The sequence below is a fragment of the Ictalurus punctatus genome, chromosome 2 (genome assembly GCF_001660625.3).
Source record: "Ictalurus punctatus breed USDA103 chromosome 2, Coco_2.0, whole genome shotgun sequence".
Lineage (NCBI taxonomy): Eukaryota > Metazoa > Chordata > Actinopteri > Siluriformes > Ictaluridae > Ictalurus > Ictalurus punctatus.
The window spans coordinates 39940875-39956377 of NC_030417.2; the positions used below are offsets into that span (position 1 = coordinate 39940875).

Genomic DNA, 15503 nt, shown 5'->3' on the forward strand with positions numbered 1-15503 from the left:
TAGAAAAACGTGTAAGAATCATAAACTTTTGTTGGTCACAGAGATTATTTTCTGCAATAATCCAAAAGCCAATGGAAGAATCCTACTGGCTTTTTGTTGAGGGAACCGGGGTGATGCTAACTTCCGGGTTGGCCTACAGAAATACCTCATCCCTGCAGCACTCTATAATTTGGAGCTTGTGCCACACACTAACCCAGTTAAACCTATAATAACAAGCAACAAGAGATACAGATTTAATAAAAGATCACATACTCCATTTAAACAAAACAAAGCAAGCAATTGTGGTTAATTTGATTCTAATTATAAGTTGTCAAAGTTCTGAATATTTTCTGTTACACCATAGCAGCGCTGCTGAGTTCTGGATTGTGGTTGGTCAGGAGGTGTTGATTAATTCTCTATAACAGCAGCGCTGACAGTAGTGCAGCTGCACATCACAGCCTTATTTATAATTAATACGCTTGTTCTGATATGTTATCGTTTCTGTAGTAACAGCTCGTTCACAGGGACGTGTACAGCGTAAGCTCCATGTGAACGGGTAAAAAAAAAAAGTTGATGTGGTGAAGTTTTCTGTAAAAAAAAAAGGAAAAGTGTGTATATGTAACATTTATGGAAGGACTCTCCAGTGTCAGTGTGTTGTAAAGTCAGAGGTAGGAATAAATCCATACATTTAAAATCTATATCCTAAATGTATATATTTCTGTAAAGCTGCTTTGGGACAATGTCCACTGTTAAAAGTGCTATACAAATAAAACTGAATTGAATAAAGCTGTAACTTTAAGTTTTCAGACATCTACAGGACGGAGGAGTTTACGCTTCTTTGTGGTTTCTCACTAACACGACAAGCTGCGGGGTTTTTTTTAGAGAATAAATAGAGAGAATAAAGAAGGGGCTGGTGAGGGAACGACTGTTTATAGCTGCTATAATGTAAGTGACAACAGGAACGAACTTGCTTCACTGACGTTCCACAACGTGAAATATAACTATAAATGGTTAAAAGTTATAAGTGTCATTGTTTAACAAATAGAAAACTGTAATTGTTGGTAAATTGCTGTGGTATAAGAGGAATAAAACATTTGGGAACGTGCTGTTATACAAAAATGGTAACAGTAACTCCATTTTGTGTCGTTTCCAATAAACAGTGTTTTATTCCTTACTTAGCAACTTTAATGCTTCCACAATATTAAAAAAGTTTATGGGAAAAATTCCAATTATTTATCATTTCACACACTGGTTCATATTAAAGCCATATTTGGTCAAAGGGATAAAAAAAAAAAAAACATCTTGAGGAGCACTGATGTTAAGTGCATTTTAGTCTGTAATACTATGTATTATTTGTGCATTTTAATATTTCTTAATTTGTAATATAAGGAAGAATCTTGCTGAGATGTAGGTGAGATTTTCAGCAGGTTTCATTCTGATGTGAGTACAGAAGAAATATAAAGACTTTTGTGGTCTTTAAGCTACATACTGCATTAACTTACATTAAATTATATTATTTTACACTTCATGAGCAATAGGAGTAAAAATTATATTTAAAAAACGCAAAATATGACAGAAAGAGGACACGATCAGTGACGCTCACGTTCCAACCCAGCCTCAAGGGAAATCAATACTTTCCCGTTCAACCAATCAGGAGTCGAGTTAATAGAAAAGGGGCGGGATAATGGAGGTGGAGCCACAACGCGACGGACCAATCAGAGAGCAGCTGTGCAGAGGCGGGAGGAAGAGGAGACGGGTTTATGTTGTGTAGCAGCGCTGAGGCACTCAAACCATTCATCAGCGAAATGGCGGAGACCGCGGACACGATGGAGGTGAGCTGCGGCTACACAAAGAGCGGCCCGGTCAAACTGGTACGCGAGGGAAAGAATTACCTGTTGTCTTTAGGCTCGTGTTTTGTTTCAGATTTCCGTTAATATGCTCGCTCTCACGCGCTTTTTAACCTACCCGCTAATTGTGTGCTGCGCACCATCCATTTTAAACAGCTAGCGCTAGTTTACCTCAGACTCTCCGCTAACTGCTAACGGTACAATGTTTTAGCGTGGCGGTATTCACTAAGAGTAAAGCGTTTCCTTTTACAAGGTTCGTTTGGACATTTCGATAAGGTTTAAACTTCTGTATGGTCCGCGGTTAAATTTCTCGCTGAATCACACTAGCTAGTTAGCTAGCTAAGAGAATAATTAGCTCGTGCACACACCGCATGGGATTAGTTCCTTTGTAGACTACCCGTGTTACGGCAAATCCCGCCCCTTTGCGACGATTGGCTAGTCGCTTGGACTCTCGATAGTGTAATTGGCTTGGCCGGAAGTTATCCACGCGGCGGGCTGATCTAGCAGCCTATCATAACGCGTTTTGAGGCGGGATTTGTCCGAGAACGGGTGCGAATGAAAAGTATAAAACGCATGTGATTTTATTTTTTTGCTAGTTAGCTTTAATGATTCTAATCATAGTCTGTGTAGTTAAAATGTGCGCGTGAAAGTGAATACTATTCGGGCGCTTTAAAGCTGTAAAGGGGTTATCGGGTAGCTCCACGTTGTTAGCATGGTTGCTTTGCTAATAGCTAGTCTGAGGCTAGAGCTGCTCACATGGCACACAGCCGTAGGATGGAGAGAGAGAGGTTCTTTGAAGTTGTTCACTTTAATGGATATTTATTGTTCCTTCATTAAGTGCTATATCATTAATCTGGGTTATTAGTGTTTTGTGTTAATGAGTTCCTGTCCTTGCCCTGGAGGTGTCACAGGGAGAGAGCTCAGAGAAGCCTGCTGCTGAGGACATGACGTCCAAGGACTACTACTTCGACTCCTACGCCCACTTCGGCATCCATGAGGTCAGATCATGAGGTCCATTCCGGATAGTTCATGTATAATCTCTCAGCATGTCCTTCTGTCTCACTCCTTGCTTTCTGTCTGTCTGTAGGAGATGCTGAAGGATGAAGTCCGCACACTCACCTACAGAAACTCCATGTTCCACAACAAGCACCTGTTCAAGGACAAGGTGGTGCTGGATGTGGGCAGCGGCACTGGCATCCTGTGTATGTTTGCAGCCAAGGCGGGGGCCAAGAAAGTCATTGGTGTGAGTGTCTCTCTCTCTCTCTCTCTCTCTCTCTCTCTCTCTCTCACACACACACACATGTGTGCACACACACGTTTGTGCTCTCTGTCTCACTCTCACAACCCCATCAGATTTAGGACACCTTTCGTTAGAATTGCTTGAGTGAGTGTGGCCTAATATTCTGAGTGAGCTTGATTGACAGCACTGACATACTCTGCCTCACTCATTGAGGATCAGCATTGTTTGGTCATGTGACTGCAGAAGCTCTACCTTCCCCATGCCACACCTACTCCAGATAGCTCAGATTTGGAATTGTGTAACCGTCGTGAAATCTTTAATAGTGATGAGGAGACTGGAAGAACCTTGTTACAGAACCGGGACGGTGTTTGAGGTCCGGAGTGTAAACTCTGTGTTGATTTTGTAGATCGAGTGCAGCAGCATATCTGACTACGCGGTGAAGATCGTCAAGGCCAACAAGCTGGATCACAGTAAGCATACTCTCCTTACTGCTACACACACTGTACTTCTCGCTGTGAATAAACTGCATGTATGTACGTATCTGCTGTATGAGTAAATCAGAGTATCCACCTTCTGTGCCGTCACTTCCTGTTCTTCCAGTTGTGACCATTATAAAGGGTAAGGTGGAGGAGGTGGAGCTGCCAGTGGACCGTGTGGACATCATCATCTCTGAGTGGATGGGTTACTGTCTGTTCTACGAGTCCATGCTCAACACCGTCATCTACGCCCGAGACAAGTGGCTGGTGAGGATCAGAGATCTCGCGTCTCTCTCCCTGATTAACACATGCCAGAATATTAACCTTTTCTCCTAGTGTAAGAAAGTACAAGGTGGAAATCTCCTCCAAACTAGCGGAGATCTTTACTGTAATTCAGAGCTAGGTGTGCTACACAAATATGTACAATAAATGATGCCTCGTGCCAAACACTTTAGCTTCAAAAAATTATATATCTATCTATAACTCAGTCAGTAACAGCATGCAGCACTAAACTGTAAATCTCATACATCTCAAGAATATTACTATAGTAATGTTTATAGTTTTGTTCCTAAACATTAATTATTTTTGACTTGAATGTTAATTAGATTATAAAACGCTTCTCGTTTCAGGAATATATGATCAGTTTTTCACTTTCGTGATGAAGAGATGTTCAGAAAAAGAGAGATTCACATGACATGGAAATATATTATCCAAACAGTCTGTATGTTTGTTTAATGACTTGGTCCTTAAGGAGTATGCTCTTTTCATACTTTACTGAGGGTATGCAACAACAAAATGTACTCTTTCTTGGGTTCTTTTTCTAATCTGGATCCTTGACGGCATAAGATGGTCCTTCTTGGAAGCTTTTCTCATTAAAGGAACTCTGTGTAACAGAGGAACCTCAAAGGGTTCTAGATTTGACTAGGTGTCCTTAAGAGTGTAAAAAAAAACGACTATTCACACATATCCGTTTGTTTTTGATGATTACTAAGGTGTCTGGGAGGCTGGTATGTAAATATTGGTTTATTATAATGTTCGTGCGCTCTTGTTTCAGAAACCTGATGGACTGATTTTCCCTGACAGAGCCACGCTGTACATCACCGCTATCGAGGACCGTCAGTACAAGGATTATAAAATCCACTGTGAGTGTGTGTGGGGGTACATTCTTCAGGAACGCTGCTGGTGTGTGTCTCAGTGTTTTCTCCCGGTGGTGTCCTGTTAAAGATCTTTTCCTCCCCTGTTCTGTCAGGGTGGGAGAACGTGTATGGCTTTGACATGTCCTGCATCAAGGAGGTGGCCATCAAGGAGCCGCTGGTGGACGTTGTGGACCCCAAACAGCTCGTCTCCAGTTCCTGCCTCATCAAGGTGGAGGAATTATTCACCGTTTACTCACTCTGATTAAAAAGGTGCACACAAACATATTCTTAACGTGTGTGTGTGTGTGTGTGCGTGTTTCAGGAGGTGGACATCTATACGGTGAAGATCGAGGATTTGTCCTTCACCTCGCCCTTCTGCCTGCAGGTGAAGAGGAACGACTACATCCATGCTCTGGTCACCTACTTCAACATCGAGTTCACACGCTGCCATAAGAGAACCGGCTTCTCCACCGGTGCGTCACTGTGGAACCTGTTTACGGTTCTTTGTGCTTTGTTGGCCTGACAAACAATTGTCCATTTTGCAAGTACAAAGGAAGGGTAGTGTAAACACGAGAAATAAACTAAGACAAAATAAAACTGAATAAAATACTAACATTAACAAACAATGTAAGTAATTGTACCAATTAAGGACAATAGACTTACTGTATACAGAATAATTGAAAAAAGGATAAAATTAGTAAAATTACAGGATAATTTTAAGTGTATGATAAGTGTATAGCCAATAAAACTCTCAACGCTTCAGTTTAAAACTCCGTGTGTAAAGCTGCGTAACCAGTACTAGTGTTTTGAGTGTAAAAGCTTAGAAGGTGAATTATGGCGAAACGGATAAGGAAAACACTAATAAAATATAAAAACTGTACTAAATAAATAACTGTATATTCAGACATAAATAAGTTTGCTGGATGTGTTATGATGGCTCTTCGGTCACCTTTCATTAGTGTCCAAAATCATGAGGAAAAATCAAGAGTAGTAGTGTTTTTTTTTTGTGTTTTTTTTTTTTTGGTATGTGTACATGGTTACCCAAGGGTCCTTTGGAGTCTCCAACAGGTGATTTTGGTAAAACGCATGGACGTATCCTTAGATAAAGATTTGGTATGATCAAACTTGGACTAGATAAGGCTTCAGGCTGTAGGCGTGCGCACACACAGAGGTGGAAAAATCCCTTCTGTTTCAGTGTGTTCAGACTTCTATTACTCAATACCAGGAGCACTTACAGTGACTCTGAGTTCTGTGGGGAAAACCACCTTTCAAAAGAGACCAGAACTGGGTCATGCATGTTCTTTAAGAATTTAAAAGAATTTTATATTGGGTATGCCTTGGTTAGGGGATTTAGGCTAACTTTACAGGAACTTTGAGGTTAACCTGTAAGCTTTATTTTTTTTCTTTAAAAAAAAAAATACATTCTTGGTTCTTCTCAGGTCCAGAGTCTCCGTACACCCACTGGAAGCAGACTGTCTTTTATCTGGATGATTATCTGACTGTGAAGACGGGAGAGGAGATCTTTGGCACCATCAGCATGAAACCCAATATCAAGAACAATGTAAGGCCTTGGCGTTACTGTCCCTGAGTTTTTATTCCTTTTATTCCGCACCGATTTACCAACTATTAACTTTCTATTTCTATGAGAGCATATTTAAAAAAAAAAAAAAAAAAATTTCATAGCATTTAATTTTAACGTTGTGGAACACCAGTGAACTTGATTCCCGTTCTCACTTACGCCAAGCTATAAACTCAAAAAAAAAAAAAAAAAAAAAAAAAAAAAAAGAGCTGTTGCTATAGAAATGCTAACCTATCAGAACAAGCACATTAATGATTGATACAGCTGTGATGTGCAGCTGTGCTGCTGTTATAGAGAATTAATCAACACCTTCTGTTTTGCAGAGAGATCTGGACTTCACCGTAGATATCGACTTCAAGGGTCAGCTCTGTGAGATGTCCAAGACCTCGGAGTACAGGATGCGCTAAAACTCCTCTGTGTGCGTGTGTGTGTGTGTGTGTGTGTGTGTGGGGAGGGGTTGTCTGAGGGAGATCAGTGCATGTTCTGTGTGTGTGTGTGTGTGTGTGTCCTTGTTCCTTTTAGAGCGTGCTCTTGAGATGATCACCGAAGGACTTTTATACGCTTACACATGGACACTTTTGAGTTTCTATACAATGACGACGCAGCGGCGTTTTTATTGTGCAATATTCACACAGGATTTATTTTTATTATTTTTGTCCTGTACTGAATTTTTTTTCAGCGAGGATGTAGATATATACGTGTACACACACACACATGGAGGAACATGCACTGGTTCCCTCTTGCCTGTACATAGTGTTCATGTTCAGCCACTTTTAACCTGTTGTGCAGTCATGGATCATGTTGTCATGGCAACGCACCTGTCCCGTTTTGATTTCTAGCATTTAGTCGGGTAAGATGAGCCTCCTGTGACGGTTTGGTTGCTCCTCTCAATCAGTGCGTCTCTGCATGTTTGGGGAAAACGCAAGTCGATCATTGGTGTATTTTTGAAATTCCTTTTACTAATCCACCCTTTTCTGTGTTTAAAAATTATGATGAATTGAGGCTGCTGTTCGGAGCCTGAGCCGGGCTCTGTGATTGGCTGAACGTGAAAGCGTACCTGCAGTCCTGTGCTCACACTGCATTGTCAGTGTGGACCCTAGAGGGCGCTCTGATAACCAACGGTTCACTCTGGTTTTATTTTCCATTACAGTTCGCGTGGTCGGTTTTTAAAACTAATTTTGTTTCGTTGGGGGGGCAGATTTCAGACTGATCGTCTTTTAGTCGTTTCGCTGTTACAAACCGAACTCCGACCACCAGTGGCACTGAGCTGTGTTCTGACACGGATCCACTGCGAGAGAACGTCAGGCGCTGACCGGTTTAGAAAGCCGGTGTCCATCCCCTGAATCAGTGTTAGAGAAATGTAACGCACTAAACTAGGCTCAGCGTCTGCTACACGTCTCCTTTAGTTTTAATATCCGTCATTATCACAGGTGTAAAAGAAGAAAAGTTCTCAGTGTAGAGGATCAGTTCGTATTCATCACTGCGCTGGGCTACAGCTGGCTAAAACTCTCTCCATTAGAAGTACATTATTTTCTTTTTCTTTTTTTTTTTTTTTTTAATAAAACAATAAAATTGGGAGAAAAATCTTGTCTCGTTGCTGTGTGGCTCAAAAGTTTTTATAGAAAACTCACATCAACCTCTTTACTGAGTGTTCCACGCTGTGGCATATACACCTGAACTGAAACTCTGGGGGAATGTTCGAGCTTCTGGAAGCGTACAGGTTCTACACTTAATTTATCCTTATTTTACTACATTTTACACTTCGACAGTGTGTGTGTGAGGGGGTGCTTTTTATTACTATTAGTAGCTTTATTTCTGTACAGAGGCTGTCGCTGCAGGAGTCTGGTATAAACACTGCTGTAGAAATGCGGAGTATTAAACTCCGGTTCAGTTAGAAGGTTAAACTGCACAGAGTCTAGAACTGAAGGTTCTCACTTCCACATGTGGAAATGAAAAACACGTGACGTTAAAGTGAAAGCCAAGGAGCATGTGATCAAGTGTTAACTCTGTGTGTGTGAGTGAGTGAGAGAAATGTTCTGTATGTGAGTGTAAAGACAGCAAAATGAAAATACAGAAACCAATCAAAGCTACTTCTTTACATGCCTGAAGAGTTTGATTATTTTATGCTTCATCTTGCTGTCCTTATGTGAGCAAAAGGGAGAGTGTGTGTGAGAGAGAGGGAGAGAGTGTGAGGCTGTGTGAGAGAAAGTGTGTGTGTGTGTGTGTGTGTGAGAGAGAGAGTGAGAGAAAGAGTGTGTGAGGGAGAGAGTGTGAGGCTGTGTGAGAAAGAGTGTGTGTGTGTGAGAGAAAGAGTGTGTGAGGGAGAGAGTGAGAGGCTGTGTGAGGGAGAAAGTGAGTGTGTGTGAGAGAAAGTGAGAGAAAGAGAGTGTGTGTGAGAGAGAGTGTGTGAGGGAGAAAGAGAGACTGTGTGTGAGAGAGAGTGTGTGAGGGAGAAAGAGAGACTGTGTGTGTGAGAGAGAGTGTGTGAGGGAGAAAGAGAGAGTGTGTGTGTGAGAGAGAGAGCACTCAGGTCCCGTGTTCTGTGTTTGGAATAGAAATTAGAAATGGGGGATATAAACTGGAGCGAATGTTTTGATCGTTTTAGAAATAATGGATTAGATCACTAAGCTCAGTTCATCAGGATTATTTATTTCATTTTTATTCTCTGGTAACATTTTATTTATTTGTGCTGATTAATATTACAGTTATACGGACGTGGTGTAGCTCTCCTCCACACCTCAGTGTTTTCTTATTTGTCAACGCGAGTGTAAAGTTTACTAAAAGCGGAAGTTTGACCCGTTTACTTTGTGCTCTTCTGAACCGTTTAACTCGAGTAAACATTATTTGATGATGGTATTTGGTGCCATGGAAACCTTAATCAACAGTATACGTGGTTAAATTTACTCTGTGTGGAAATGATCATCAGTTTTTGTTAGTAAATCACGTGACGTTGCTTGTAAAGCACATGGGCGTGAGATTTACATGGCACTGAAAGCGGAGAACGCGGGAGTTTAATCTGCGAGGGTTGTTAGACTCGGAGAGAGTTGGACAAGCAGAGGATCCTCACAGTTTTCCAAACCACACACACACTCGAGCTGAAATGTTCTACACGGTGTTCCTTGTAACGGTGATTATTTAAGTGATGCAGTAGGACGTCCTCTTGATGTTCCTCCTCAGTCATTCTTCTTTCTCCCCCTTGGTCTCCAGTTCCTCCTTGTGCAGCTCGCTCATCTTCTGCGTGTTCTCTCCCAGCATGTGGTCTCACCCCTGCTCCAGCTTCTCCCTCTCCTCCTCCATGCACTGTTTGTGCTGTGACTCGCTCATCTTCAGCTCCTCTTCCTCCCTCTGAAGCTGATGCATCTTCCACTCCACCTGAATCTTCTTTTGGTGCTCTGCGTATTCCAGCTCTTCTTCTGCGGCACTCCTCCTCTCTTCTTACTGCGCCAGCTCCATTGATAGGTTTTCCAAAGCGGTGAGGTTTCCACGCGGATCCGTTTGAGCTCGCTCTCCAGCAGCTGGCCCGTCAGCTCGGACTCTTACATCTTCTGCCACTGTTGCTCCTGCTTCACGAGGGCTATCTTCCACTGAAACTCAGCCTCCTTCATGTGCATCTCTCTCCACGCTCCTGATTTGGTTGTGGATCTTGACTTCTTTCGTCTTGTACATGTCCAGCAGCTGGTACGTGGTGTTGGTGTAGCAATTTCCGCCGTTCCCTCGCACCATGTCCTGAATCTTAATCAGAAACATGTTCACTTGGTTGCAGTTCTGCTCCCTGTGGGTGAGCATGTGGTATCTTCTCCCGCACTTGTCTGTCAGGTTCTTGAGTTCGGCCTTGGCATTGGCCAGGTATCGATGCCTTTGTCCTCCAGATCATCTCCTTTCGTGAACATGGTCATCATGTATCTAGTGGCTCCTTCTCCAAACAGTTCCTGGATCATTTGGACAGCTTTGGAGTCCTCCTCGGTGACGCAACCGATCAGCACCACCAGCAGGACCACGTGAGGTCCAGGACAGGACATGTCGATGCACTGGATTGTTTCCTGGACAATTTCGACCTTGGAGAGATATGTGTCGCACCATCCCGGAGTGTCCACCACCACCAGGTTACAGCCATGAAGGGCGGTGGTGGCCATCTTATGGGCTTTCGTCACCGACGGGGAACTGGCCTCTTTGTGGAAAACCTCTTTGTTGAGGATGGTGCTTCCTGTCGCTCTTTTTCCAACAAGGACGATCCACAGATCCGCGCTCTGATCTTTTGCAGGTCGCAAAATTAAGAAAAATAAAAACGGAAAGAAAAAGAAAAGCAGTGGGTTGTGTGCTTTGTGTAAAATCCATCATGCTCCAGTTACATGCTTCACTTTCTAATTGATTTACTCCACTACGTCAGAGCGAAGCCAGTAGAAAGTCCCATTCTTACCCCTGTTCTGTACCTGCTGTAGGTTGCTCTGGATGTGCTCTGCGTGTGTTCCTGTCCTGACGTTAATAACACACAAGAAACGCACGACTTACCGAGAAACTGCAAAGAAGCGTAAACTCCTAGAACTTACAGTTACAGCTTAACCTCCTACACAGCGCTGACACTGGAGACTCCTTCCATTCGTTACATAAACCTCTCCTTACAGAAAACCTCACCAGATCAACAAATTATCTGACTCCATCTCTGCAGCTTCGTGTCAGTCAGAGCCGCTGCTATAGAAAACGATTCGGGATCAATATTTCTGCTTTACAGACATGCTGTAATAGTCATCTGTTACTTAAACTAGCAGATCTTCACCTACCCATCATCACAGCTTTCTCCATGAGGGGGGTGTGTGTGTGTGTGTGTGTGTGTGTGTGTGTGTGTGTGTGTGTGTGTGTGGTTTAAGAGCTTCAGTGTGTTTAGGGGACAAAAGTTTTCAAAGCAATTTAGGGACCTCCTCCTCGACTCCGCCCTTAGTCATGAGTCACGCTTAAGTTCCTGCAGTTTAAAGCGCACTGTACTGAAGTGTTCACTGTACAGAGTTACACACACACACACACACACACACACACACACACACACAGCGTTAGGTAAAAATTTCGACAAAATTGTCTAGTTTTAAAAAATACCGTGTAAAAGCAGAGTATTAACTGTGATAAGAGTTTTATTGTGGTCTAAATCAGAACTCTTCTGTATTAAAGGATGAACATCGAGCCAGTGTCAACCTCAGCAACGTGACTGCGTTTACACACACACACACACACACACACACACACACACACACACTGATGAGATCACATGGCCGTGTGTTTACCTTCTAAATTATGACCTTTCAGTGTCATGTCCATGAAAGAAGTCAGAATTTCATTATAAAATAAATCTTCATTCACTGATGACGTTCAGATGTGAATTATAAACATTAATATGCAAATCTTTCTGGGCGGAGTTTAATTTTAAACGACCCCGTCCATTTAAAACCCCATATTAAACCCCGAGTGTGATGTAATAACTCAGAAGTGATTCAGAACTTTTTCAGGATGCGTGATATCGATTTATTGACATTTTTGGTTCAGCAGTTTTGTAAAGATGAGGAAAAGGAAAACTAATTAAGATCCTAAATCAGTATTTCTATAAACAGGATAAAGTGCAGAAGGTTCCTCCCAGCCATACGCATGTTAAAAGAGTGATCTGAAGGTTTGAGTCAGCTCATCAGTGATTTGATTTTAAAGTGATTACACGAGACACTACACAGATCAGTGCACCAGCTCCATCGCCAGTTTGATGTTTTCCTCCTGGTTTAATTCGAGGATAAAGCACAGCTCTGTCCTGCTCTCTCGTTTATTTACTCAAGTATGAAGGATAATTACTGCGACAGGGACACGCACGAATCTGACCACGTGTGAAACGTGTGAGACGTGCGACCCTTTTTAAAGAAACGTTCAGCATCACTCTTTTAAATCGTACGAGAATAAAACCATTCTTGATGAATTCAGAGAAGTTCAGAGGAGAAACGTCAGAAGGTCAGAACTTCAGCACATCTCTGGCAGCATCTTAGCAGCTCTGCATCGCAGCACTTTGAGGAAACTGTCGATTTTGTGCGAGTCCCTGCGGAAGCACGACAACAGGAAGTGGAAGTTGACCAGGCGAGAGATGTTGTCCTGTCCCAGATCATTACTGTTGAACGGGAGAGAGGACAGGGACTCGGGGGACGAGCCCATCTGCAAAATAAACCAGTGAGTGGGTGTTATTTGGTAGGAAAGTTTGATCAGGAAAGTCAGCAGGAGGTTCGCGGAGAAGTGTTAGAACGTGGGAAATTCTTTGGAGGAATGAAATTCAACACCACAGTCATTTTAACACTGATGAATATTGTGCGTTTCACAACAGAATTCACAGGAGGAAATGTTTCAGATTCATCTAAACTATTTTAAAAATCTAAATAGTTTGCAAATTGATCAGACTCATCAGCCCGAGACCTCCATCTGCACTGGGAAGCACGATGGTGGCAGCATGGTGGTACATTCAGAGTTTCCCTCAGATTCTTGGTTGTCTCTGACTAATCCCCTCTTTACTCGCTCACTGACATTAGGTGGATGTAATCCTTGAGTCGCAGTCGTGTTTATAATAGATGTTTGGGGGCAGGGGGTGAATTCTTATGCACTGTACACAGCGTTCACTTTGACTTCAATGTTAAAAGGATCAGTAAAGGAGATTTTAAACACACGCTGCACTCTCAGTGCCACGTGTACCTTGCGGCCGAGGCGCTCGAGGCCGGCCCCCAGGCTGTTGGTGTGGTCCTGCAGCTCTCTGGTCTTGGTGTTGATGGAGTTGCGCTCAGGGTGGGGCAGACTGGTGGCCTCAGACGACAGCAAAGCGAGAGGATCTGACCAGGCCATGAGCAGAGAGCGAACCAGAGACAGGAGCTCGCTCTCCTGCAGCACACAGAGGAGCAGAGGAACGTCAGTCAAGGACAGAAGAATTTCTCTTACGCCCTCTAGTGGCCAGCTGCAGTGTGATTTATTTATGTTTCACAGAACTCAGGAGTCAACTCTTACCGGTACGCTGAGGGCCTGATCTTTATCGTTGGGGATCTGCAGGGACGACGTGTGGCACATGGACGGCCTCATGAGCTTTCCTCCTACTGAGGAGAAATGAGAGTCCTGCAGAGGAACAGCAGGAAATGAAGATGGAGAAACGCAGGAGAAATTCAGAAAGATGTTCATACTATCATCTATCTGACTGACGTCAACCTCACGTCTACTCTCCACCTGCTTCCTCATTCATAACACACCTTCATCTAATCCTCTCACACACACTATCCTGTCCACAGCTCCATGATGCTCTTCACGATGCTCCTCCTTCATCATGCTGGAAAAAAATCGTCAACATTTTCCTAAACAGCGCAGAGAGAACGGAAACGTGATCCGGTTTCCAAATTCATTGTTAAGTATGACCCGTATAAAATCCATCATCTTCAGGTTAGACGGAATCCCAGACAACTTCCTGTCCAGTCTACATGCTCACTACATAGTGCACTATGACTACTTCTCATGTACGTCTCCTCGCCACGTCTCGCGCTTTTATTGTTGTATTTTATAACATCTCAAACTTTACACTCCATTTCTCTCTATTTTCATGAAGTGCAAAGTATTGGCACCCTGGCTTCATCGCTGCCATTAAAACAAACTAACAGGGTCGTAATTCAGCATCATGTAATCTACAGGATTGTTCATTGTTCATTTCATTGTTCAAAGAAAAAGGACTGGTCCATCATTAGTCTCCGCCCCACACCCTCCAGAGAAACTCCGCCTACTTTCACAAGTACTGTTCACAAGTAGGAATGTAAACAGAGGCAGGAAATCGACACAGATAGTTCTATCTTCAGGTTAAAAATTGTACACTACTGCATTGTCTAGTAGGCAAACACACACACACACACACACACACACACACACACACACACACACACTGACCAGGTCGTTGGTGAGGGAGGTGCTGAGCGAGTGCATTTTGTCGGAGAGTTGTGACGCTCGGTCCAGGAGGTCGTTCAGATTGACTCCCTCAGTGAAGACGAGGACACACGCCAACACCGTCACTGAGACACACACACAGTAATCAGGTTCATTAAAGGTGCGCTCTGTAATATTCAAACATCTTCCTAAAAATACACCTCAAACTGTCTTTCGCCACCCTGATACACAGAGAGATTCAAGCTTTTGCTTAAAAATTTTCAGGTCTGAAATGAGTTTTTTTCCTCCCCCTCTTTAGAAGACAATATTTTCGAGGAACATAAAGTTTCAGTATAAAATCTCAAAGAAATGTGGTGGAAAATTTTACATGAATTTTTTTTAAAAGGACAGGAAAACTCTTTTTTTCCATAAAAGGCATCACACAGGTCATATGACATTTCAGCGTGTAGGAGGCGAAAACATATGAATGTTTTTATTGTAACTGCACTTCACACCGCAGACAGTAGAGGGCATTAAATATTACACACTGTTGCTTTAAAAAGACTTCCCCACTCGCACAGTGTTAGCAGGACTGTCTCCGAATCCACCGTGACCCTGACCAGGATAAAGCGCTCACTGAAGAAAGAATGAAAGAAACTGAAGAAGGGAATAAAGAGATATTTACTCTAAACAACAAAGATGGAAGAGGAAAAGACAGAAGAATTAAAGACTAGTCATTAAACACTGACCTGCCAGGTGCAGTCTGGGGCATTTACAGCATCGAGCCATTCTTCTAGTTCTTCTTCTTCTTCTTCTTCTTCAGTAGTTCAGCAGTTCAGTGGTCCACGCTCTCGGTGATGACTCTGTCTCTCGGGTTGAGTGTCACATCCTCGTCCGTGCCGGTGTTATATACTCTCTGTGCTCTCGTCTCATTAGTGAAGGTAGCGCAGGTTTTTCACTTGGAACTCATTGTCTCCAAACCGGCTTGCTCCTGAATTCCCCAAATGAGAAACATTACTGCCCCGGGGTCCGGAGTGATGAATATGTGCGGGTGCAGGACGCAGGACGAGTCACCACTCCAGACCAATCCAACATCACTCCTTTAAATTCATGAACAGGATCGGTTTAATTACGAGCAGCAGGATGTAAAGGCCAGGCGCTAAAACATTGATCAGATGGCTTACACAAGAGTTCTGAGTGTGTGTGTGTGTGTGTGTGTGTGTGTGTGTGTCTTTGTTTTGTGTCTACTGAATTTGATCTTCTATGTTGGTTAAACTCAGGGAACACCCTTTCCCCCTTACTGACTGTTTTTACCACAAACACACGTGTAACTCAGGCCAG

General features: G+C 43.0%; 3 protein-coding genes across 4 annotated transcripts; 1 reads left to right on the top strand and 2 right to left on the bottom strand.

Moving 5' to 3' along the window:
- The first annotated feature begins 1771 nt into the window (after positions 1-1771).
- Positions 1772-7844, top strand: prmt1 (protein arginine methyltransferase 1). 2 transcript variants are annotated; one of them, NM_001257111.1, is given in 10 exon segments: positions 1772-1850; positions 2729-2824; positions 2914-3069; positions 3473-3536; positions 3667-3809; positions 4597-4684; positions 4792-4907; positions 5001-5151; positions 6118-6239; positions 6581-7834. In NM_001257111.1, coding segments are annotated over 10 exon segments (1086 nt in total). In that variant the 5' UTR covers positions 1772-1784; the 3' UTR covers positions 6665-7834.
- A 2179-nt stretch (positions 7845-10023) lies between these two features.
- On the bottom strand, positions 10024-10992 carry LOC128629320 (GTPase IMAP family member 9-like). Its single transcript, XM_053676834.1, has one exon. It carries the CDS (start codon positions 10388-10390, stop codon positions 10070-10072), a length of 321 nt encoding a protein of 106 aa, XP_053532809.1. The 5' UTR covers positions 10391-10992; the 3' UTR covers positions 10024-10069.
- A 752-nt stretch (positions 10993-11744) lies between these two features.
- Positions 11745-15074, bottom strand: prl (prolactin). The gene is made up of 5 exons (XM_017495643.3): positions 14912-15074; positions 14187-14308; positions 13269-13373; positions 12963-13145; positions 11745-12434 (listed from the first exon to the last, which is right to left on the bottom strand). The coding sequence occupies exons 1-5, from the start codon at positions 14949-14951 to the stop codon at positions 12246-12248; spliced, it is 639 nt and encodes a 212-aa protein (XP_017351132.2). The 5' UTR covers positions 14952-15074; the 3' UTR covers positions 11745-12245.
- Between the last annotated feature and the right edge of the window lie 429 nt (positions 15075-15503).